Below are 22,686 nucleotides of genomic sequence, written 5' to 3' on the forward strand. Positions count from 1 at the left end.
TCCCCAAAAGTCACCTTAATCTCTTGTTGCCTGATTGGACCCATCACCATTTGCTTTACTGAAAATCGTTTTGAATGTTCTGAATTTGACTTGTAGTGAGCATGATTAAAATTTTCCCTTATGCTTTTCCTTTTTTTGTTCCCTATTTTCATTTCCATTAACAGGTGAAAACAAAGATCCTAACCCTTTAGCTCATAGCCTTGCTCTCCTTTCTAAATTCTCTTTTCTTTCCTGAAGGCGGGTACATGCCCTTATATCTTGTTTGTATTTGGTTTTCAGCTTCTTCTAAATCTGTCAACTCGTCTCTTCCAGTGCTTGAAATCTTGTCAGGACTCTAACAAACATTTTTCGTTTTACTTAAGTAGGGCAAAAATTTCCAGCCTACTCATCTGAGGGTGACCGATGTGAAAACTAGATACATTTTGAAATGTTACAATGTAATGTGGCCTACTTTGAGATTACTTTGTCATCCAAATCTAATCAACATTTAAGTGTCTCAATTAAAAGGTTGATTTCTCAGGTTAAGTTTTATACTTATAATAGCCATAACAGTGACAATTAATTTTAAATTGCTGTCAAGAATTTATCTGAGCTACAATCCTACACAGATAAATGAACATAGCATTTGAACTCATATTCAGTATACCCGACTTGCACATCAAAAAATGTAGAATAATTCAGTTGAAGCATGTGCAGTTTTTAATAACTTTCTTTCCTTTTTTATGTATTAGCTGTGTTTTGTGGTGATCCTGGTACTCCAGCAGAAGGACGCCTCAATGGAAAAAGTTTCACCTACAGATCTGAAGTTAGCTTTCAGTGCAGACCCCCTTTTATTCTGATAGGCTCTTCAAGAAGATTCTGTCAAGCCGATGGTACTTGGAGTGGAATTCAGCCAACATGCATTGGTAATAACTACCACTACTTATGCTGTTTCTACTGAGAATGTTCTTGATAAACTTTTACACTATCGTGAACAGTGGCCAGCAGGTTAAGGGAGGTGATTTTACCCCTCTACTCCACTCTCGTGACAACCCACCTGGAATATTGCATCCGGCTCTGGAGCCCCCAAGATAAGAAGGACATAGAGCAGTTGACGCGGGTCCAGAGGAGGGCCATGAAGATGATCAGAGGGTTGGAGTACGTCTTCTATGAGGACAGGCTGAGGGAGTTGGCGTAGTTCAGCCTGGAGAAGAGAAGGCTCTGGGGAGACCTTATTGCAGCCTTCCAGTACCTAATGGGGGCCTACAAGAAAGATGGGGAGGGACTCTTTATCAGGGAGTGTAACTGTAAGATGAGGGGTAACAGTCTTAAACTGGAAGAGGGTAGGTTTAGATTACATATTTGGAAGAAATTCTTTGCTGTGATGGTGGTGAGACACTGGCCCAGGTTGCCCAGCGACATTGTGGATGCCCATCCCTGGAATTATTCAAGGCCAGGTTGGATGGAGCTTTGGGAAACCTGATCTAGTGGGAGGTGTCCCTGGCCATGGCGGGGAGGGTGGAACTAGATGATTATTATGGTCCCCTTCCAACATTAACCATTCTATGATTCTATGAAATCTAGCAATTAGCTTTCCAAACATAGAAAACGTCTGTGTAATATAAAAAGAACTAGATAAATAAGGGTATATTTTGAGTATAAAAATTTTAGGATAAACACAATCACATATGAAGTCATTTGTAAATTTACATGATTGCTTGTCTGCTGGAAATGCAGAACGTCAATAAGTGCAAGCGCATAAATTTGTCCTATCTATTTTTAGAATCTTTTAGATAGGCAGAAGACTTTGGCAGATTAAAGAACAGAACCTGTCACTGGAGAGTTAAAGGCATTTGTCAGAATCAATTCTAATTCAAAAAGATTTTGGGACTTTGTGAAAATGGCTTGTACAGTCAAAAGGATCAAGCATGCTGGGTCTGCTCTTTTGAAATTCTGATAAACTGCCAAATATTATCAGTTTCTTATTGACTGATGTGCAGCTGATAAGCTTTTCACATGTTACATAACCAGACTAAGAGAAATGCTGGACACCTGTAATTCCCACGGACGTCATAATTTGATCTAACTTGGGGTGACTTGCGAGAGAAAATTATTTTGATGTTATAATAGAAAAATCCTCTTTGATATTTCTAAACAAACACTTTCAGATGTAGACTGTAGCTCATATATTTTGCTGTGGCTGAGATATTGATTATGTGGAAGAGCTGGGGTGGGCACTCTGAGGAAACGTGGCAAGCATGACTGTTGAAAGCAGCCTGTATTTGTAAATTAAGACATTAACACTCAGCACAATTTTTTGTTATGAATTCAGAAGTCCTTCTGTCCATAGTTTTTATGAACTAGGCAATCCATTTTACATGTATGTTTTGTAACGGATGCAAGAGGGTTTAAAAAAGCTAAATCTCAGATCTATTGTGAAGAATCAAATTTGAAAATGTCATAATGACATTTCTATTTATATTTTATATAGCATAATATAGATGTACCTGAAAATACTGCGTCAAAGACATAAGCTTTTCTTTTACATCATAGTTTTTATGTTATCATAAAAGGAAAATAGTAGAACATCTAAAATACTTACAGATACCATTGTTAAGCAATTTGAAAATTAAGATCAGTGAACAATACCTAGAACTATTCCTAGAAGTACCGTAAGATGGCAAATGATGGCAAGCTTTTCTATTTCTGGATATTGATAATTTCCTTAACATACTTTGAGAAGTATTCCTTCTTCCCCACTATTTCTTCAGATAAGACACATCTTAAAAGGTCAATTCAGCTTCATGTGTCTATTATTAGCAATGGCATTCCAGCTGATGATAATTTGTAAAAAGTTCTTGAGCTGTTTAAGCAGCTCAAGGTCAGAAGTGTGTTTGGTTTTTATTCTTGCATGTTAGGTCAACATCCACCTAACTTTTGAAGCCTTTGGTAAATATCAATCCAGTTGAATTGTTATGCTCTACTGATGGTCAACATTGAAAATGAGACCGAGAGTTGACTGAGAGTTGACAGAGTGAAATGACATATCACGTTACTGTACGTGATAAGTTCAGTTTCCCCTCTACAGAAAAAAATGGTTACAGATGAAATACAGTCCCATGTTGCATCCTTTGTAATGCAGTGTCAGCACAAAAGGAGACTTGATTGCCAGGAGGGAATCACATAGTATAGAAAGATCCATTGGATCGGGTCCTGTGCTGTCTACGTGGTGGATGTAACTGAGCAAGCCCAAAGCAGATATGCCATCATAACGTGAAGTGGACATTGTTGAATCAAAAATAGTTTCAGGCTGCTTTAAATTACACTCATGAAATTGATCCTCATACCACTGGTTATGCTCTGTTGGCATACCTTTTTTTGTGGAGGGACTGTCTTTTCATTCTCCAGCAACAACTGAAGTAGTAATCCATTTGAAACCTTTTTTTCTTGGTGATGTAGAAAAAATACTATCAAAAATTAAGTATTTTACTTGCTATAAGAAAGCAGGCTGCTTTTGAGTTTGGGTATTTTGGCGTTCTGGGTTTTTTTTAGATGTTTAACTTAATCATTACGCTGTTCATTTGGGAAAGCAAAGAAAATTATTTCCCTATGTGTTGCATCTGCGTTGTGAGTAGTGGGATATACTTTATATTCAAAAATAGTTTAAAAGCAGAAGCTTAACAAAAATTAATGCAATCCTAACTCTAAAGTCCTCACTATCAAAGATACCTGCAAAAAATACTGTTAAATAATGGTAATGTACTGAAACAAAGCACCGTGATCTATCTTGGAAATGTAATTGGAAATACAAATGTAATATATAGAAATACACACATTCCATTAAAAATTTAATTCTTGTCATCACTAGACATTGATGAAATGACTTAATCTTTGCAAACAGTTTTAAAGTATTCTTTCCATACCATAATGATATCTGTCGTGTTTTACATTTTGCATTAGATCCAGCTCACAATACATGTACAGACCCTGGTACTCCACATTTTGGAATACAAAACAGTTCCAGAGGTTATGAGGTAATTCTTCCTTTTATTTATTATCTTTCTAAAATGAAGATTTAATAATTACAAATGTATTTAATTATTTGTAGGCTTAAATGTCTGCTGTAAACCTTAGGAAATTTCCATTCCTTTTTAATAAAAACTCCTGCTTCATTCCCAGCTTTTTTTTTCTTTGAACATACAGTTTAAAGAAAGAACTTCTAACCTTGCAATATATCATGTGATTCAGTCCTTTAGGAGACTTCAGTAGGGAGGACTATTTATAAATTGATTACCTAATATGATATGACATGATATAATTACTTTGCTTTATGATCATAATTCTTTCATACATTGATGAATAGTCAGTAAATACCTAACAACCAAAAACCTGTCTGATCCAAAGGCCATGTAGTCCTTGACAAAAAAGTCAGCAAGTGGCTTTACTAAATTAGCAATTCATGTTACATTTTATTTAGTCGGAAAAGATAAATTTATTCCGTGTGTTGGATCCAGGTTCTCTGCGATGAATGTCCTTTCTATAATTTCCAAATTCCTCACAGGTTATTAGTTTACCGTGTGACAGTCAGAAAAGTGACTGAGGAAATAAAAGTAGATGCAACAATGACCAATCCACAGTCATTATACAGATTGATTAACCCCATGGGGATAGATTCTTCAGGTATAAATATTTGAGACTGGAATCTAAGATACATTGTTTGGGTTTCCTGCTTATTTCTGAACCTAGGCCAGTGTGCCACATGGCATTATGATCAAGTTAATAGAACGGCTTTTCAAAAAATCTTTTCTGTAAGTTCCTCTGGTTATCGGTACCTTCCCTCTCCTGCAACTGTGCTGTCTGTCACTGCTGTGGCTGTCAGCTCTTTTCTTCACCTTCTGCTCCTCCCTGGCTCGCAGATGCCAAGGCACTTCTCCCCTAGCCACATCTTGTGGCATCACTCCTAAGGTGATTCTTCTAGTAATAGGTGCAGTTGCTTTTCTGTCTGTTGTCTCACCTTGACACTGTACTTGTCCCCTTCAAAAACAACTCCGGTCTTTGCACCTAATTTGATCAGGGGGTTGGGTTTTATTCTCTCCCCCTTTTCTCTGCCTCGCAAGTTGTCTTTAACTGTACTGGCCAATTCACTGTTCTAATGTCTGCTGAACATGAAGGCTAATTTTGTCTTCTCATTCACCTCTTGAGGCAACAGTAGGTCTTCATCTGTTCTGTATTTAGTCTTTCTCAAGTATGTGTGTGGTGGGTTGATGGTGGATGCCAGGTGCCCACCAAAGCCACTCTATCACTCCCCTTCCTAAGCTGCACAGGGAAGAAAAAATATCGTGAAAGGCTTGTGGGTGGAGTTAAGGACAAGGAGAGATTGTTCACCAATTACCATCACGGGCAAAACAGACTTGACTTGGGGAAAATTAATTTAATTTATTAACAATCAGATTGGATTAGGATAATGAGAAAATAAAAAATAAATCTTAAAGCACCTTCTTTCTTCCCGGGCTTACCTTTACTCTTGAATTCTCTAACTCCTCCCCCCACGTGGCTCAGGGGAACAAGGAATGGGGATTGCAGACAGTTCATCACAGGTTGTCTCTGTTGCTCCTTTTTCCTCAGGGGGAGGACTCCTCACACTTTTACCCTGCTCCAGTATGGGTTCCTTCCCACGGGAAACAGTTGTGCATTAACTTCTCCACCGTGAGTCCCTCCCACAGGCTGCAGTTCTTCACGAACTGCTCCAGCATGGGTCCCTTCCACAAGATGCAGTCCTTCAGGAACAGGCTGCTCCAGCGTGGATCCCCCATGGGGTCGCAAGTCCTTCCAGCAAACCTGCTCCAATGTGGGCTCCTCTCTCCACAGGTCCGTAGGTCTTGCCAAGAGCCTGCACATCACGGGCTCTCCATGGGGCCACAGTCTCCTTCAGACATCTGTCTGCTCCAGCATGGGGTCCACCATGGGCTGTGGGTGGATATCTGCTCCACCATTAACCTCTATGGGCTGCAGGGGGACTGCCTGCCCCACCAGTCTTCACCACGGGCTGCAAGGGGATCTCTGCTCCAGCGCCTGGAGCACCTCCTCCCCCTTTTTCTTTGCTGACCTTGGTGTCTGCAGAGTTGTTCCTCTCACATATTCTCACTTCTGACTGCTGCAGTTGCTGTTGCACAGCAACTTTTTGCCCTTCTTGAATATGTTATCACGGAGGCACTGCCACTGTTGCTGAGGGGCTTGGCCTTGGCCAGCAGGGGGTCTGTCTTGGAGCTAGCTGGCATTGGCTCTATCAGACATGGGGGAAGCTTCTTGCAGCCCCTCACAGAAGTCACTCTTGTAGCTCCTCCACTAAGAAAACTCTGCCGCGCAAACCCAATACAATGTGCTTTTACTCTTAGATCACTATCTGATACAACAAGATGTAGACTTCTCTCCAATTACTAGTGAAGTAGTTGGGTTTTTTTGGGGCATATGTGATTATTAGGCTTCCTGTTCATAGGATTTAGCCAAGCTTCTACAAATAAGCTTTTAACAGTCTTTCCTCATTACAGAAAGGTGTGATGACAGGCAGCAGACCTTTGAAGGGTTTTCCCCTATCTACCAGCATCCTGTTTTGCCCCATTCATTCTGTGCCTTTCATGCTTAACTGCACTATGACTGTTACAAAAGCCTCCAATGTTTATCATCCGAGTATTATACAAAGAGTGCACTGCTTTTAATTTTATTTTTCCCTGTAAAATGAGAAAGAAATATAACTCTGTAACTACCTTGAACCCAGACATTATTTTTTTATTTGGTCTTCTGGATCAGTGAGGAAATATTTGCCGTTCATTGTTACTTACTGATACCAGAACTGGCAATTTCACAAGAAGCAAGATGACTTAAAGACCAGCTACACTCTGTTCTGGTCTCTGCTACAGACATGCTGTGTGTCCTTGGCAAGACAGAGAGATGGATATGTTTAAAATTAGTTATAAATAGATGTCTACAAAGCCATATCAGTAATTTGACCTTTAAAAGTACCAGTGAATTTCCCAAGCCACTCCAGGAAGAACTGGTGTTACATTTTTCGATCATCTATCATGATAATTTGTTTTTCTGTAACTGTGTAGATAGTTAACAGGTAGGCATTTCTGAAGATAACTGCTCATTTTTAATGTCCATTGAAGTCCTATGAAATTAGCAATGTAGAGCTATCTGCATTTATACACCTGCAAGCCATTTTATTAATATGCACTGATCAGTACTCATTTGCAACTTACCTGTATTTGTCCATGTGACATGTTAATTAGTAAGTCATATAATTTCAAAAAATTTTTGTGGGGTTTTTTCATTTCATCTGATCATATTTATTGCCAAGATGTTCTATCCAAAACAAAAGCAATGCTTTACTGATTAGCCCTGCATCCTTAAATATTTTGGCCTGGAGTTGTATTCTGGTTACTTTCGCAAATACCATCAAGAAGTCCTTTTTACTAGAACTTTCCGCACAATCTCTGTCTCATAAGTTATAAAAATTCTTCATCACTTGCATTTTTTTATCCAGTTTTCATGCTTTTCTGTTTTCAGTAAGTCTAAAGACAATTTTCTCAATTACTTTAGCTTTTCTTCTGAGAAAGGTCGTATCGCAGTTGACCATGGGAGGGCTTTCCATACCATCACTCTGCTAGTTAAACATCTTAAGTAAGACTTAGGTAGATTATAGTAACAAAGGCAGTGTAAGGAATTGTGGCCTGGAGTTATCTCTAGTGAATCTATTTGTAGATGGAACAGTAGCTTTTCTCTTTTGCCTCTAATAAACATTTGTAGTCAATTCACACAATGAGAAACCTTTGAAACAGACTTTATGGTCAAGTTCTATTGAAATACATGCAGTGATGTACAGGAAAGAGAGACATCTCTCATTAAGTTTGCTTCTGTCACGCTGACAAACTAACAAGCTGAAATGTATGTGTCATTCTTTCCCATGTGCACAGCCTTGTCAATATTTTCCACTTATTGCTTTCACATAAAGTTATAAAAGATCAATTGCTCTAACTTTTCATCTCATTAAAAAAAAAAAGTTTAACTCTAGAAACTTTAAAAATAGGACATTTTTATTTTTGAAAAAAATCACTCCAGTAGGTTATTGCTGTCTTGATATATGTGATGGATACCTCTTTTATCTAACAATCTTTTTTGATCCTTAGGTTGGGAGCACAGTCTTTTTCAGATGCAGAAAAGGTTATCATATTCAGGGATCTACCACCCGTTCTTGTCTTGCTAACTTAACTTGGAGTGGCATACAGTCTGAATGCATTCGTAAGTCTGGTTCCTCATCTAATGTGTCAGAATATTGTGCAATTTAAAAAGATTTACAAAGGGGTGCATGTGGAAATTCATAGTGAATTATATGCTACAAAAAAGTAAACTTTATTTAAAACAGTATTTTTAAATGTTTTTGTTTCCTATTCTAAGACCAAAGATGTATTTGGGATATTAATTTGAACTAAGATTTTTCAGATTTTTTTCATGAAGTTCACAAAAATTCTCAGTTTTACTCAAAAAGTCTGTCCTCATTAATCCACTGCATTAGCTGCTCTGAACTTATGTAGGTTTTTTGTGTGTGTTGTATTAATAGAGAACTGAAAGTGGCCTGAAGTATGTGTGGAGCTATATTGTTGGCTATTATTTTGTGAATCGTAAACTAGAACTTAGTAAAATTCATCTTTTGTGGGCTATGCATGGGTACGCAAATGATTACTGTATTTATAGCTCTGAATGGGTTGAAGGACATCAAATAACTATTGCATTAAAATACACTGATCTAAGGTAAAAGTAATTCACTAGAATGACCTTAGATTCTTATCCTATTTCAAATTATCTTTGAGTTGTTATAAATTAACATCATGGAGCACAGGGAGAGAAGCATACTGAGCAACCATATCTGTTATAATCAATGTACTATGACAAAGCCTTCCTATGGAACCTTTATTTCAATTGAAATTTATAATGAATTTATTTAGCACAATAACCGCTCTGTAATTTCCAATGGTCTTTAAAACACTGAGTGGAAGCGATGCTTGAAGCTGTGACAGTACAATAATTCACAAGACCAATCATTGCACCATGTACAATGGCCTGTGCTTCCCTTCACTTTAACTCTTTTCTTTTTGCTATCATGATTTAATTTTGGTGTATTGTTTAAAAATACGTGACGGTATCATTTCCATTTTCCGTCAACAATATAACTATACATTCAGAGCATTACTTTTACAAGTAATAGCTACTTGACGTTTCTAAAAAGTGTACAAAGTTTACATAATGAAAGGGAATAAGTCGGCATGCATTTATTTCAAATTACATACTCTAATCCTATGGAAACTGTTTACCAACACTTTTTCTAACTCTAAAAAATCCTTTGCAGCTCATGCTTGCAGGCAGCCAGAGACACCAGCACATGTAGATGTGAAAGCAATAGATCTTCCTACTTTAGGGTATACTTTGGTGTATACCTGTCAGCCAGGATTTTTTCTTGCTGGTGGATCAGAGCATCGGACATGTAAACCAGATATGAAATGGACAGGAAAATCACCTATTTGTAAAAGTAAGTCATTACTCAAGTGATATGTTGGGCCCTACTTGGTTGGATTTAATTTTAATTTTATATAGTAGGATTAGTTTTTCCACTTACTATTTAAAAATGCATATGATAAAACAGCTTTTACTTTATGAAAGAAACAGTAAAAAATCAAAGCGAGCATAGCATCTAGAACTCATGGAGGAAAACATGTGGATATGTGTGTGTAAATGCACTGGCCCACATATATAAGTTTACCTCTAACAACAGCAAACAAGACCTAAACAGTATAATTATTTTTAACTGTATTTACCTTTATGTCACAGTTTTAAAGAGTATTTCAATGTATTCAGTGTTTAATGTATGAATTTCTGTTAGGAACCAAGAAAGTTATTTCATAGCTTGACTTTCAGATTCATTCAGGTATGCTTTTTGTCTAAGAAAATCTTCTACACTAAAAATGAAAAATAAAATAAAAAAATAAATACATCTTTGCACCATATTCCACTTTTATTTACATCCAGGCAAATTTCATATAGTTTTGCTAGAGTAGCTATAATTATATAGTTATGAGGCCTAAACTTTGTCTTCACATGTGAAAAAATATGGCTATAAGTTCCCAATTATGAAAAAATAAATATTTAGAATGTGAATAAATAAAAAATAGTCAGATGCCATGGGAAAGATGTTTGCGACATGATTTTTAATTCTAACTTGTCAAAGAACGCTAAATAGATTTAAAGTTTGAACAATATTTGACTTTTCATTAATGTATGGTAAGACTTCTTTGTTTCAACACTGTCAAGAAACATGATCTACACATCAAAATTTATCTTCTTATTCTAGTTCCCTAAAGGGTGATTTTTCATGGGTACTATATGAGTAATAATTTGAGATCAATTATCTTATATGTTTTTTGTTAATTTTCTTTTTTTTTTTAATTAAAGATAAAATACAGAAGAGGTTTCTATAAGCAAGAATTCTTTTTTTTATTGGCTTACAGTCTTCAGGTATAATTCTCCTTGAGTCCCCTATGCTTTCTGTGCTTTCTTAGCGCTGGATCAGTCTAATCAGTGAATTCTAAAAAAAAAAAAAAAAAATGCAAGACCAAATCTTGCTACAGGACATTAGCCTTTTTAAAGTGGTTAATGATATGACGTGAGAACTTGATCTGGGGTAAGTGGACATAAGTCTGTTGAGTGTAGAGAAATATAGCAAGTGACACTGGTTGTGATCCTTTCCCATGACATCTGATCCTGTCATCTTAATCCAGCTATCTGGCCTTTGCTGGTTTGTGTCATAAATGTCTCATTTTCTATTAACACAGTTCTTGCTATATTTAATAGACTTATTAATAATTAGATATAGTATTTGTCCCCTTTATAAGGCTCTCTTTTATAGCATTGGGACTGATATAAAAATTTTAAGCCTAAATGTATGAAATACTTGGCTAGCCAGACAACTTTCCATAGTAAAAATGTTGTTTACCTAAATTATTTTCTGTTAGTTTTGTGTAAGTGTGTAGGTTTGAACATGTAAAGTATTCAAGACCAGTTATTTCTGTTTTAAATACGGCTCTATTGGATAAGTGATGATTGCATCCATCAGGCATTGTTTGAACATTCTATTAAAAAAAAAAAACAACCAACCAACAAATATGTTCATGAAAATGATAATTTGTCTTTTTACTTGTAGGTAAAGGAGTGAGAGAAGTTAATGAAACAATAACTAAAACTCCAGGTTTGTATACACAAAGAGTTTTAGATCTAAATAAATTAAACTGGTTTACATCCTAGATTGTTATGGATAATAAAACTATTTCCAATATTCGACTTAAGTATTTCGTACTGATTTCAAAGGAATATAAATGTTGAGGTCTTTCATAATAACCAGTGCCATGTAAAACCTATTCCATTGAATTCTTTCCCAAACAACATTTTCTTAATTTCTACAGTACCAATTTTGTGAATTGCACAAAACCCCCTGTCAAGCCAAAAAGATAAAGCGTACATACATTAACCCCAGATTTGAAGTAGTTTTATATCAGAGAGATTGCTATAATGGAGAGCCTTATAATGAGTGTAGACTATAATTGCAGAGATTGGGTTCAAAGTTCTGCCCTTTATATTGCAAGTGTTGTAAAAAAACACAAAAAATCTCCCCAAAAGCAGTTTTGGAAATTTTGATGGCCTTCAGTTCATGGAAACTCTCGAGGTACTCTAAGATAGGGTTTCCCGAACTGTGTGGACCACCAGCAGCAGGCAAACATTACTGCTGCTTCTCTCTCTATGCCTCCTCATGAACATGGGTGCAATCAACCTTTTCCTTCTGCCAGTGGCAAAATAGGCAAATACACGTGAGAAATCCTTGATGTAGGTCGTTTCAGGTTCAATCATTTTCAGAAAATAAAAGGCCTATTTTTTTTTTTTTTACTGACTTGTTTAACAATGAGCAGAGTTTTCACCAAATAAATGAGCTTGCAACTCTATATTCTGAATTTTAGCAAGCTGCAGGGAAAATAAGATTAATGGTTCATAGTCATGGAAGTTCACAGAAGGACTCTGTAGAGTAGATGGGATAAAAAGGTATTTATGCTAATAATTAACCTTCCTGGTGAGTTTATTAGTGAGAGTGTCACGTGAAACCATAAATGAGTTCTTCTCAAATGCATTACTTCTACAGACTCACAATAAAACAGGATATAATGTGCATTCATTATAATTAATATACAGTCTTCATTAATTAGAGGATTCACCTCACCGAACATCTAAGGTGTACATTAATCTGCTACCACACAGGTTTTGAAGTTTCAATGCCAAATTAAAATATAGACGAAGTCTCCAACTATAATCACTGTACAGAACTTCAATATCAGTTCACACCACATTGTGTCCCTTATAACTAGTTTTGATAAGGAAGTACTATTTGGAAGGCATTTCTTTAAGAAAAAGAAATATTATGATTGAAAATGCCAATAATAGTAAGCCGAGAACCGAAACTGTGTAACAAATCACAGTAATTAACAAAGAAAAGTTTTAAGCTGTTTTTATAAGCCGAGTCTGAACTATTGTTATGTCTTTTAAAATTGTGAATTCTTTTTAGTATTAAACACTATATACTTTGGAGCATTTTCATTACCTTGTTATCTTGACTCTTAGTAGAATTCTGTTTGCTGCTATCTGTATTTTAAATGGGATGACGCTAATATTGGTAAACTAGAATTTTTGTAACACAATAGATTCGTGTTCAGATTTCCCACCTTTGAATATCTGAATACAAATTATGTTTATTATTGTTTATTAAATTGCTATTTTTTTCCAGAGTTAATGTTTTGATAAGCAATAGTAGCTATCAGGTTTACAGTGCTGTAAATTGTAATTGAATACAAGTTGCAACTAAAGAATCCTCACAATACCCATGTGAAGTTTAAGAAATACAATACTCTGATTCCCATGGTTCTCACTGCTTTATATGTTCTTTGCAAAAATAGTTTGGAAGCTGTTTAAATGAGTAGCCGTGGACTTCCCCTTTTATCATATTCTGAGGAGAATCCGTAGTTGGTGCAGCATTAGTGTAATAATACCCAGTTCATTTTTCTCATTCTGCATTTGCCCACGGTGGGTGGAAAAGGCAGGGACATTGCAAGGGCTCAGCAGAATTGGGTCAGAGCCACTCCAATTCCTCTGCAGCATTTGCTTTTTAACCTTTTACTATAATACGATTGGGAAAGCAGAAATATATTTTGCAATTTTCTTCCACTACTGGTTCTGTCCATCTGCAGCAAGTGCAAATCCTCTAGTGAGTCAGTGGTACTAGTTCACAAAGACAGTTAGAATGGTTAGAGAAACGAGATACTGAAGATGTTCAATATGACAAAAGGAGTATGACATCTGCTTCTTTATATAAGTCTTACGTGGTACTTGTCAGGTTCGTACCAGTAATACTAGATGATCACTTTCATGAGAATAACTTTAGACACACAATTTTAAATAAAAGCAAAGACAGATAAAAAGAATGTTAACATATTTTTAAAATGTCAGGTTTCAAATTTACTCTGTGTCACTGAGGTAGCAAAATGATGAGAAATATATAGGAAAAAGAGTCTGAAAGACCCTTTACAGAATTCATATATTTGCAGAAAATATATGAATTCTAAGGAATGTGAGATACTGATTGAAATTTAATGTTTCACATTTTTAGTATTTCGTTGAAGTTACCTTGTGTAAAGCCACAGTCCTGCATTGAGTTTTGCTTTGGAAAGGGAGCACTTAAGATTCTCTGAAGCTGTTGTACTCAAAGCCATATAGTGGGTCTCCACTCACTTGGAATCCAGTGGTAGTATAGACAACATACTAATGATGTTTTCAGGTCATGCCACATTGAGCCTGAACATTTACTTGTGGCTATCACACAATTTGAACACAAAAGGCACTGAAGAAGTTTTTACCCTTCTTCTTTATGAAATGTGTACTAGGAAATATAATACGATTAAGAGACAGTTAACAGCTAATCAGTAATCAGATTTTCAGATGTACTGCCTGTAAGGATATTTTGTTGGAAATATATGGCATTATTGACCTGGGTTTCTTTTTGATTCATTTTTGCAATCAGAGATTAGGTGGAGGAGGAAATATCCATGGAATTTATTCAAAATAGATACACAGGATAAATATAGATACAGTGATAGATTTGCTTCAATATTGACAGCTGCCTTTACAAGTGCTCAGAATTTGATAAAATGCAACAAAATCCAATGGTTTATTTTAAGAGTTCAGTTAGAAGATTATGAAACACTCTTCTAATATCAGTCTTTAGCTATTTAGCAAGTATCATTTGTAGTGGTCATGGATAGCAAAGGTGAATTTTAATAGTTTCTAGTGCTGTCATTTTGTCAAGATATGTGATTGGTTAAACAGTTCTTTTTATGAGGTTCTATTTTGATTCTTAAAGCTTTACTTGTCAAATTGTGATGCTAAAAAAGGAGAACTAAGTGGAAAAATGTCTATTTTCACTTGTCAGAAGCTGCCAGGAAACACTGGGTGCTGCCTGGCCAGGAAGAGGGTTGGTCTTCTTTGGCCAACTGAACTGTTTGTTTAAATTAACCGTCACGTTTGAAGGAAGTCTTCCCCAGAGTTTATAGCAGCAAAGTATATGGGAAAAATACAGCATTGTGTAGGGGAGAAATGAATGTTCAAGACATGTAGCACCCTGTAAATATATCTGACATAAAATGAACATCTCTTCTCCTGAGAATGTTTTTTCCCTTCTGTGTTTCCTTTTTAATTAACGTTGATATTGCAGATACTGTTGAATAAGAGAGACTTTTTCTACTATAATGGTCATTTAGCCAAATATTTTAAATAAAACATTTCATTACCTGTAAATCACTTATTTTTTTTTATAGAAGAAAAATACCAATGACATCAAATAAATGACCCAAATGCATATACTTATCCCTATAATTTATGCTTCATTTTATAGGTTTTTTACTTCAGATTATTCAAACTGCAGTTTCTGAGAAACAGACCTTTATTTTAAACCAAAAATGCTCTGTTGCTCTGTTCTGCTCTGGCAACTTCACTGTTCACAGGTGCAGTAATACTGTATGGAGAAAAGATGTGGAGTCTAAAAATGACTGATAAAAAAACTTGTGCTAAACTGTATCTGGAAATCTGAATTCAGTTGAATATTCAGTTGATATTCAGTTGAAAATCACACACAGTGCTGTTTTAATAGATTAATGAAACAAAAGGTATGGCCTAAGACTGTGTCTCTTTCCTGGAATCCCTGACTTCAGAATACTATTCTCCTTTTTTTCGTCATACTTTAAAGCTACAAGGCTTTAGGAGAAGAGTCCATTATTTTTCATAGTCTTGGGGACATTCACTGAAGCGCATAAGCTATGAAGTGTGAGGTTATTTAAGAACATATATTGTAATGGACAGGTATAGTATATTATAGGCAATTGTGTGGAAAGGTCATTAGATATATTGTCTTTCCTGTTGTAAAACTTTTACTATAATACTTCTTTAGAAGAGTGGATTGATGCTGTAACAGAAAAAATGAAGAGCGTACGTATGGCTAGAGAGATTGCTACTTCGTTGTTGTTTACTCCTTTCTTTCTTTCTTTTTTGCCCACTTCTATTTAGTTCCCTCAGATGTGTTCTTTATAAATTCACTCTGGAAAGGTTTTTATGAATATTTAGGAAAAAGACAACCTGCTACTCTGACTGTTGATTGGTTCAATACTACAAGCAGCAAAGTGAATGCCACATTCATTGAGGCGTCCAACGTACAACTCAAACTCTCAGGTACGTTCAGAATTTGGTGTTTAAAAAGCTGTTCTTTTAATTTTTTCATTTGTTCAGTTTTGTTGTATTTTCTACCAAGTGCTAAATGAAACAAGTACTTTAGGTTTTCACTAAAAACCTTTTTCTGCTTATTTTGCAAAAGGAAAGGTCCTAACGTAATGGTCTGCACAGATTTCTGTCAATTTGTATGCAGTCACCCATCTATTTTTCCCCTTACATTTCAAATAAATATTGAGGTAGGGTTTTTTAATCTTGGACTGTTGGATCTTGGATGTGTTGAACTCACAGGTAATATTGAAGTGACAGACTAAGTGTATATAGGCATTTTAAGGACTGTACCACTGAAAAGCTCCATTATTCAATAGTGATTAATATCTGCTTTAAAACAATATGGTCTTGATAATGGCAAAGTATGAAAAAGCCACAGATAATTAAATAATTCAGTAAATTAAGCATACCTTTTAATCAACATTGTGCATTCCTTTCTGAAAATCTGTGAAGTTCGGATTTAGCCTCTGATCAGATTTATATTTGAAAAAAGCATTATCAGCTTTTAAGGTCAAGAGTTCAGAGAGAATTTCAGTACAGCAAATTTTCTTTTACTGCACTATCGATATTTGGTATAGCAATGTACTGTTGTGATGTGAGTAAAATCCAATTTTTTTCCAGTGCAAGGAAATTCCAGGTAAGGTATTCTATCTGTATTCAGAATAATTAAAATACAGTCTGAAAAGACAAATATTCTTTCCTATTTATATACAAAATTAAACAGTACAGAACTATCTTTGCATCCTGTTATCAAATACAATGAGGGCAAAAGATCAGTAATATAAGATCCTGTTATTGCAGAACTTTAAATCTTGCTTTTTCCAGGTTATAAAATTATTTTATTATGGAAAGTTTTCTACAAAATATTTTAGTTCCAAAGGGATACACTTAGCCTTGAAAGAGTATTGGAACAAACTGGTTGAAAAATTGTTTAAAAGGCATTTATTACCCCCTTTATATTAATAGGTGTTTACAAGAAAGAAGAAGCCCATTTGCTCTTGAAAGTTTTTCAGATTAAAGGACCTAGTGACATTTTTGTAAGCAAGTTTGAAAATGACAACTGGGCGCTCAATGGTTATGTAAGTAGTCAGACCACTATGGATGAAGCTTGCTGAGCTTAAACTTTGAAGTAACTTGTGATTTCCTATATAACTCTCCCCAACTTTTTATGTTATAAATATGGAATACAGTACTCTGGATGTCAGTGTAGAGATCACACTATCTTTCTTTTCAAAAATATGTATACAAACTTCTACCTACCACACTCCCATTAGAATTTTTGCTTTATTAAGGGGAAGGTGGAGTGAATCAGCCTATTTTGCCATGGTTTTGCTTTGTTTTCTTAGATAAGAGTGAGAATTTTACCTTTAGAAACATTCTCCTTTTTTTGGTTTGGTAAATAGTTCGCTGCAATAAAATTAGATTTAATCTTGAAGAAAAAGAGAGTTATTTTACTCTTTGTAGTTCTCCTTTGTGCCTCATGATGCTTTCTATGAAAAATAATTTAAAATCTGAGAATTCAGTGTACTTCTATATCTGTAATACTAATTCAATTATGTGTATGCTGGTTGAAGAATTTTAAAACCCAGGAATATACAGCAGATATTTTAAAGTCATTCCAGGTGTTGTTTTGAAACTTTGTTTAATACCGTTGCAAACTTATAATAGTAAATATCGCATAACCATAGAGAATTCACTAATATTTTAAAGGATAAAAGTGAAAATTTGGGCCCCACATATCAGCTGTAAGTCAGAAAAGCAAATGGCTAAACATTCTTATTTATCTTTTTCAGAATTTTTTTTCTGTTTCAACATATTCTAGGTATCATCAGGGCTTGAAAGAGGTGTTTTTACCTATCAAGGTGATATACATGGAAAAGACTTTGGAAAATTTATGCTCCAAAGACAAGGTGAATGCATTCATAGAGCTTTAATATGTATAACCTTTTTGGGTCTTGCAAGAGTGAATTCAACAAATGACTCAGCTATCTAGCTGAAGTAGACATGTTTGGTTTATGCCATTGATGTTATATAAAATATAGTGAAATAGTCATATTTAGAATATGCAGTTCAAATCCCAATTTAACTCTGCTTAATATGTTTTGCACTATGTCATGTTTTCTAGTGTAGCAACCTAATAAGATGACTACAGGATGCTCTTAAAGAGAATGCCATTGCAACTGCTTGCTTTTCTGTTCTTTTTGAAAGTAACAGGAGCGTCATGCAATGCAAGGATATTTTCTGCTGAAATGTATAAATTGCAGTCAGAATCATATAGGAAATTAAAAGGACAGAATCACCACTGATTTTAATAGTGTCCTTTGGAGACTGCTTGCTGCTGGTGGATGTTTCATGTATATGTATATGTATTGAGATAAAATTCTACTTTGCTGTCAAAAATAAGATATGAGTGACTGAGGTATATATTACAGCTATGAACTCAAGTGGTCCAGCAGCTGGTGAAAAACTAGTTATTGTATACATAAAATAATTTTTCATAAAAAACAATAAAACATTTACTGATGAAATATTTATTCATAAAATAGTTTTGGCAAATACCAAGTGTAGACGTCTGCATTTCCTGATCCTGGAACTACGGCAGAGTGGTCGAAGCACAGTATATATACAGCAAAGTACTGGGCTAGGAGGAGGAGAAAGCCCAGCCAATATATCTACACCAGGCTGTATTTACATTTTGTGAATTGCCTTGGTTCCTTTGACTTCATTGGTGCTGTACCCAATGTCCTTTAAAGTTCTGCCAAATCTCCCTTTTGTTTCTTTGCTCTATTAACTGCTGTTATAGCAGTTATCCTATGGATTTTCTTGCCTTGGCCAGCTCTCAAATGACTATATGCGTTTTGTCACAGGGGCGCAAACCTTACTCTTCAGAGTCTCAGCCTAAGAACTGCCAATTACTGAAGCCAAATACAATTTCAGTCTTCAGAGTAAACTCTTGTGTGGGACAGATTATTTCTCTGCATGTAATTTTGTGTAATCCTTATCACTGTAATATCTAAGACGCTCTTTCTTTCTGATTTTAACAAGCACACTGTAAAAGTAGAGCATCAAGGTTTGTTGAAACATCTGTCTTGTTTAGCAGCCTTTGATATCTCAAAACAGTGAGAGTGTGGTTTGTTGGTTTGTTTGGGGGTGGGGTGGGGGGGTGGGGTGGGTTTTTTTTTTCTTAAGCCAGACCAAAAAAGATATCCATGGTTTGCCAGCTGACCAATAAAAGTTTGGATCCATGTGTTTTGGCAGTGAAATGAATAACTCATGGGGGGTAAATGAAGAACAAGCAGAATGACAATTCAGCAGTTACATCATTCTCCAGTGGAGGTATTCTACGGTAGTGGAAGACATTGTCCGTATCACCATTTAGAGCTGCAATATGAGAGCTCAGTTGGTATATTCCCAAGGCTAGTAAGGAGCACAAGTATCCAAGTTACATGTGCATTCTTAGGCTGAGGACTTCCCAGTTTCAGCAGAGAACTTGCTACAAATGCAAATACTGTCTTTTAGAAGATTTCATTATGTGGTTGCTAAATAGGCACTGATTATCTTAGGTTGCTTATTCTCTATTGAAGAACCTACGGCTAAAAGGAAATAGCAAATTTCCAGCCAACACAGGTCATAATAATTGTCCATACCCTCTCATATGTAAGGATAACTTGCTTTGTTTTTTAAATCTATTCTGTTCATGAATATTCTGCTGAGGTAATGATCTCATATGTCCTCCAGCTGAAGACTTAACATATTTCTCTTTTTCAGGAAGTTAAATTATTTGCTGCCTTTATGCTAAGCCAGAAGTATGCATAAACTATGTATGCACTGGTGCATACATAATGTAATATGAAATTCTTCACCTGCAAGCATACTTCAAAAACAACATTTACTGAGAAATACTTGGTTAAGTGTGAAAGACCAACCTATTTGATGAAGAATACCCTATCACACAGTGCTAGAGAAAGACCAGACTCAGTGGATATTCCCAGTCTTAGAACTTAATGACAAGAAAACAGAAAGAAATTTTGTTTCTAAGTGCTCTTTATCTTCTTTCAGAAGCAAATCTGTTTTCTTGTAGCCTTATGGAATAGCCCAGAGGGCAAAAAGATCTCTGCTATCAGTCTGCCAAAAGAATTAGAACTGTATCTAAGCCTGCTGTAAGGGGCCCAAGTTGTGACACCAAAACCAGTTGTGACACTGTTTTGCCAAGTAATCAGTCATTGCTGGGGGCTTTTGGCTTGTTTTGTTATGTTTTAATAACTTGGTCTCTGAAGGCTGTGAGTCTGCAGCTAGGTTCAATTTCTGTAATTTCTGAGTGCCTGTGCCTCACCATTACAGTTCTAGAAGGTGTTCATTCTAAAATATTGGCCTTGTTCATTCCAATCTGGACTGTCCTTTTAAATTGTATGAAAAGGTGGCTTTGTAAGAAGAGAAACTTACTTCACCAAATGGTTATTTTCCTATATTTATTTCCTCTGGGAAAATACAATGACCCATTTCTCTTTCCTTTTTTTTTTTTTTCTTATTCAAAGTACTTTTTTAGCTTGTCTAGATTGAGATAACAAATACTGACAAAAAATACGAAATATGAATAATTAATTTGTATCTGTGATAGATCAATGGCAGTAAAATATATGTTCATTTCTTGAAATCGATCAACGCTTAAAAGCATTGAGTGTCACGAGACATGTGAATTGTAAATTTCACTCGATAAAGGTGTCATCCTTCCTCCGCAGATCATTTCGCACAACTTTCATCATTCATGAAAATACTCTACATCTAAACAGGATACTCACGGCTTCAGAGTACAAAACAGTTGTGCATTAGCTAATGCACAAATAGATAGCTAGGACCGATGACGTATGAGACCATATGTTAATATACTCCTGGTACTGAGGTACCCAAAGAGACGTTGCTATCCAGCAGGCCAGGTCAGGTCGTCTCTGTTGCTCCTAGGAAGCTGCGGACTTGCTTTCTGTGTCAGTATTTTTTCTCTTAAATCCTTGAGGTGCTAACCATACTTGTCTCGGAAATTACACTTCTACCTGTAACTCTGTTTTTCTTATCTTGCATGACTTTCGCTGTCACATTTTCTCCTACTTCAACAACAGTTCTCTTCGTAAAATTGAGCCATGCTGTACTGATGCCAGACAGTTGAAACCCTGGGCTAGGAGTTACAGGGGAAATGCATTTGAAAGCTACAGTGATAAGGAAATGCTCTTAATGAATATTTTCTTTCAAAAAGTATTACTTTCTAGTAGGTATAAAGGACAAAACTCAGTAACTGCCTAAAGGGTAGAAATACACAGCTTGCGCAATAATGATTTCACCGTGTATCATCAGAATCTGAATTTCACCCGACTGCTGCTGTTGTTAGGAGGCTAAACAAACCCCTGTTATTTTAAAAAAAACATTTATAATGTTACTGAATATCCCTCTATTAAATAACATGTTTCCCAGTGCCAAAGTATGGCTTTTTTAATGAAAAGAAAACCAAACTATTTTTTGCACTCTTTTTTTTTTTTTTTTTTTCTATTAGCATGCAGTTATTTCCATTTTTCTGGTTGTTAGCTGTGGTAGCAATCAATACCTTAATTAGAGCAGTACAATAGACTTTCCCATTTCTCATCATAATAACACTGTCAGAAGAAATACAAAGTTCACATCAGGATATGTTTAATCACAAACAACTCTGAAAATGATTGTAATAAGTAGACGCAACTGTGTTGAAGTCAAATTGAGTCTCATACATGAATAAAATTCAAATTATCCAGAATTACAGCAAAGTTTCTCTTCCGTAATGAAAAGCACACCCAATGCACTGTCCAAACCTGGTCAACACTTCTGCAATGACCGTTAAATGTTGTAAATTTCAGTTAAAAATTTCAAGCTTGGTTACCCTAAGTGTGATACTTGAAAAACTGTAGAGATATAAAATATTCAATTACCTCCAATAGGAGTTTTGAGTACTAAATATTGAATGAGGGTCATCTATTGGAGACGATAACTTAAAAACATTATCTAAATGTACGTTTGTGCCTAGTTTTAAATGTTCAGTTACACAATAAAAAATTATTTAAATTTTAAAAAATTCCACACCAAAATTTCAGACCAAGAATTGCTTATTATGAAATTCAAATTATTTTTTTCTTTTAGCTGAATTCTGATCAGATATTTTGTAATTTTTCTGCTCCTTATACATTAAAATATATCTAGCATATGTGCAATGATAATACTTTTGAGATAAAAATAAGGGTTCACTAATCATACGTATTTCTGCTTGGTTTGGTACCTGGTTAGGATTTTAAATAAGAGTTAGAATGCTATTTGCCGGGTTTTGCTGATATAAACTGACAACAATGAATTTGATCATTACCATATTTTTTTATTAATTACTCCAAATAATTGGAAAAACAGCTGGGGATTGTGATAGTAAAGGATGAAGGCAGTGATAACTGCATACAGTTTTTTAAACTTTTATCACTTCTTCTAACCAATAAAAAATTCAAAAGGAGCATTTAAATTAAAATGTCTTAAACTTTTCTTAACTGTGGTGACTACTTGATTCTGTCTTTAATTTAGATTGGCTGAGGAATGTCCAGTACATGTTCAATACAATACAAATACACGAAAATATGCCAACAGGCCTTCCACACATTGAGTCTTTGGACAAATATTGGATTACCAAAGTCCAAAACTTTTTATAGTACACTAGTTCTACTGTAAAATAGTTCAACGTTAATTAAGATACTCCACAGTAGTGTGATAAAGCTCATAACACGATCCCAA

At 35.4% G+C, this 22,686-nt stretch overlaps 1 protein-coding gene across 1 annotated transcript in view; it reads left to right on the forward strand.

Annotated features, from left to right (window-relative positions):
* CSMD1 (CUB and Sushi multiple domains 1) overlaps nt 1-22,686 on the forward strand; it is a gene marked incomplete at both ends in the record, with an annotated part of 1,228,645 nt that overhangs the window by 1,200,839 nt on the left and 5,120 nt on the right. Inside the window, 8 exons of the mRNA XM_082481062.1 lie at nt 732-905; nt 3,940-4,013; nt 8,166-8,277; nt 9,383-9,562; nt 11,231-11,275; nt 15,685-15,846; nt 16,861-16,973; nt 17,717-17,804. Of these exons, the coding sequence (XP_082337188.1) occupies nt 732-905; nt 3,940-4,013; nt 8,166-8,277; nt 9,383-9,562; nt 11,231-11,275; nt 15,685-15,846; nt 16,861-16,973; nt 17,717-17,804 (948 nt within the window). The remainder of the gene's footprint in view (nt 1-731; nt 906-3,939; nt 4,014-8,165; nt 8,278-9,382; nt 9,563-11,230; nt 11,276-15,684; nt 15,847-16,860; nt 16,974-17,716; nt 17,805-22,686) is intronic.

Source organism: Vanellus vanellus (genome assembly GCF_965231255.1).
Source record: "Vanellus vanellus genome assembly, chromosome: 3".
NCBI lineage: Eukaryota > Metazoa > Chordata > Aves > Charadriiformes > Charadriidae > Vanellus > Vanellus vanellus.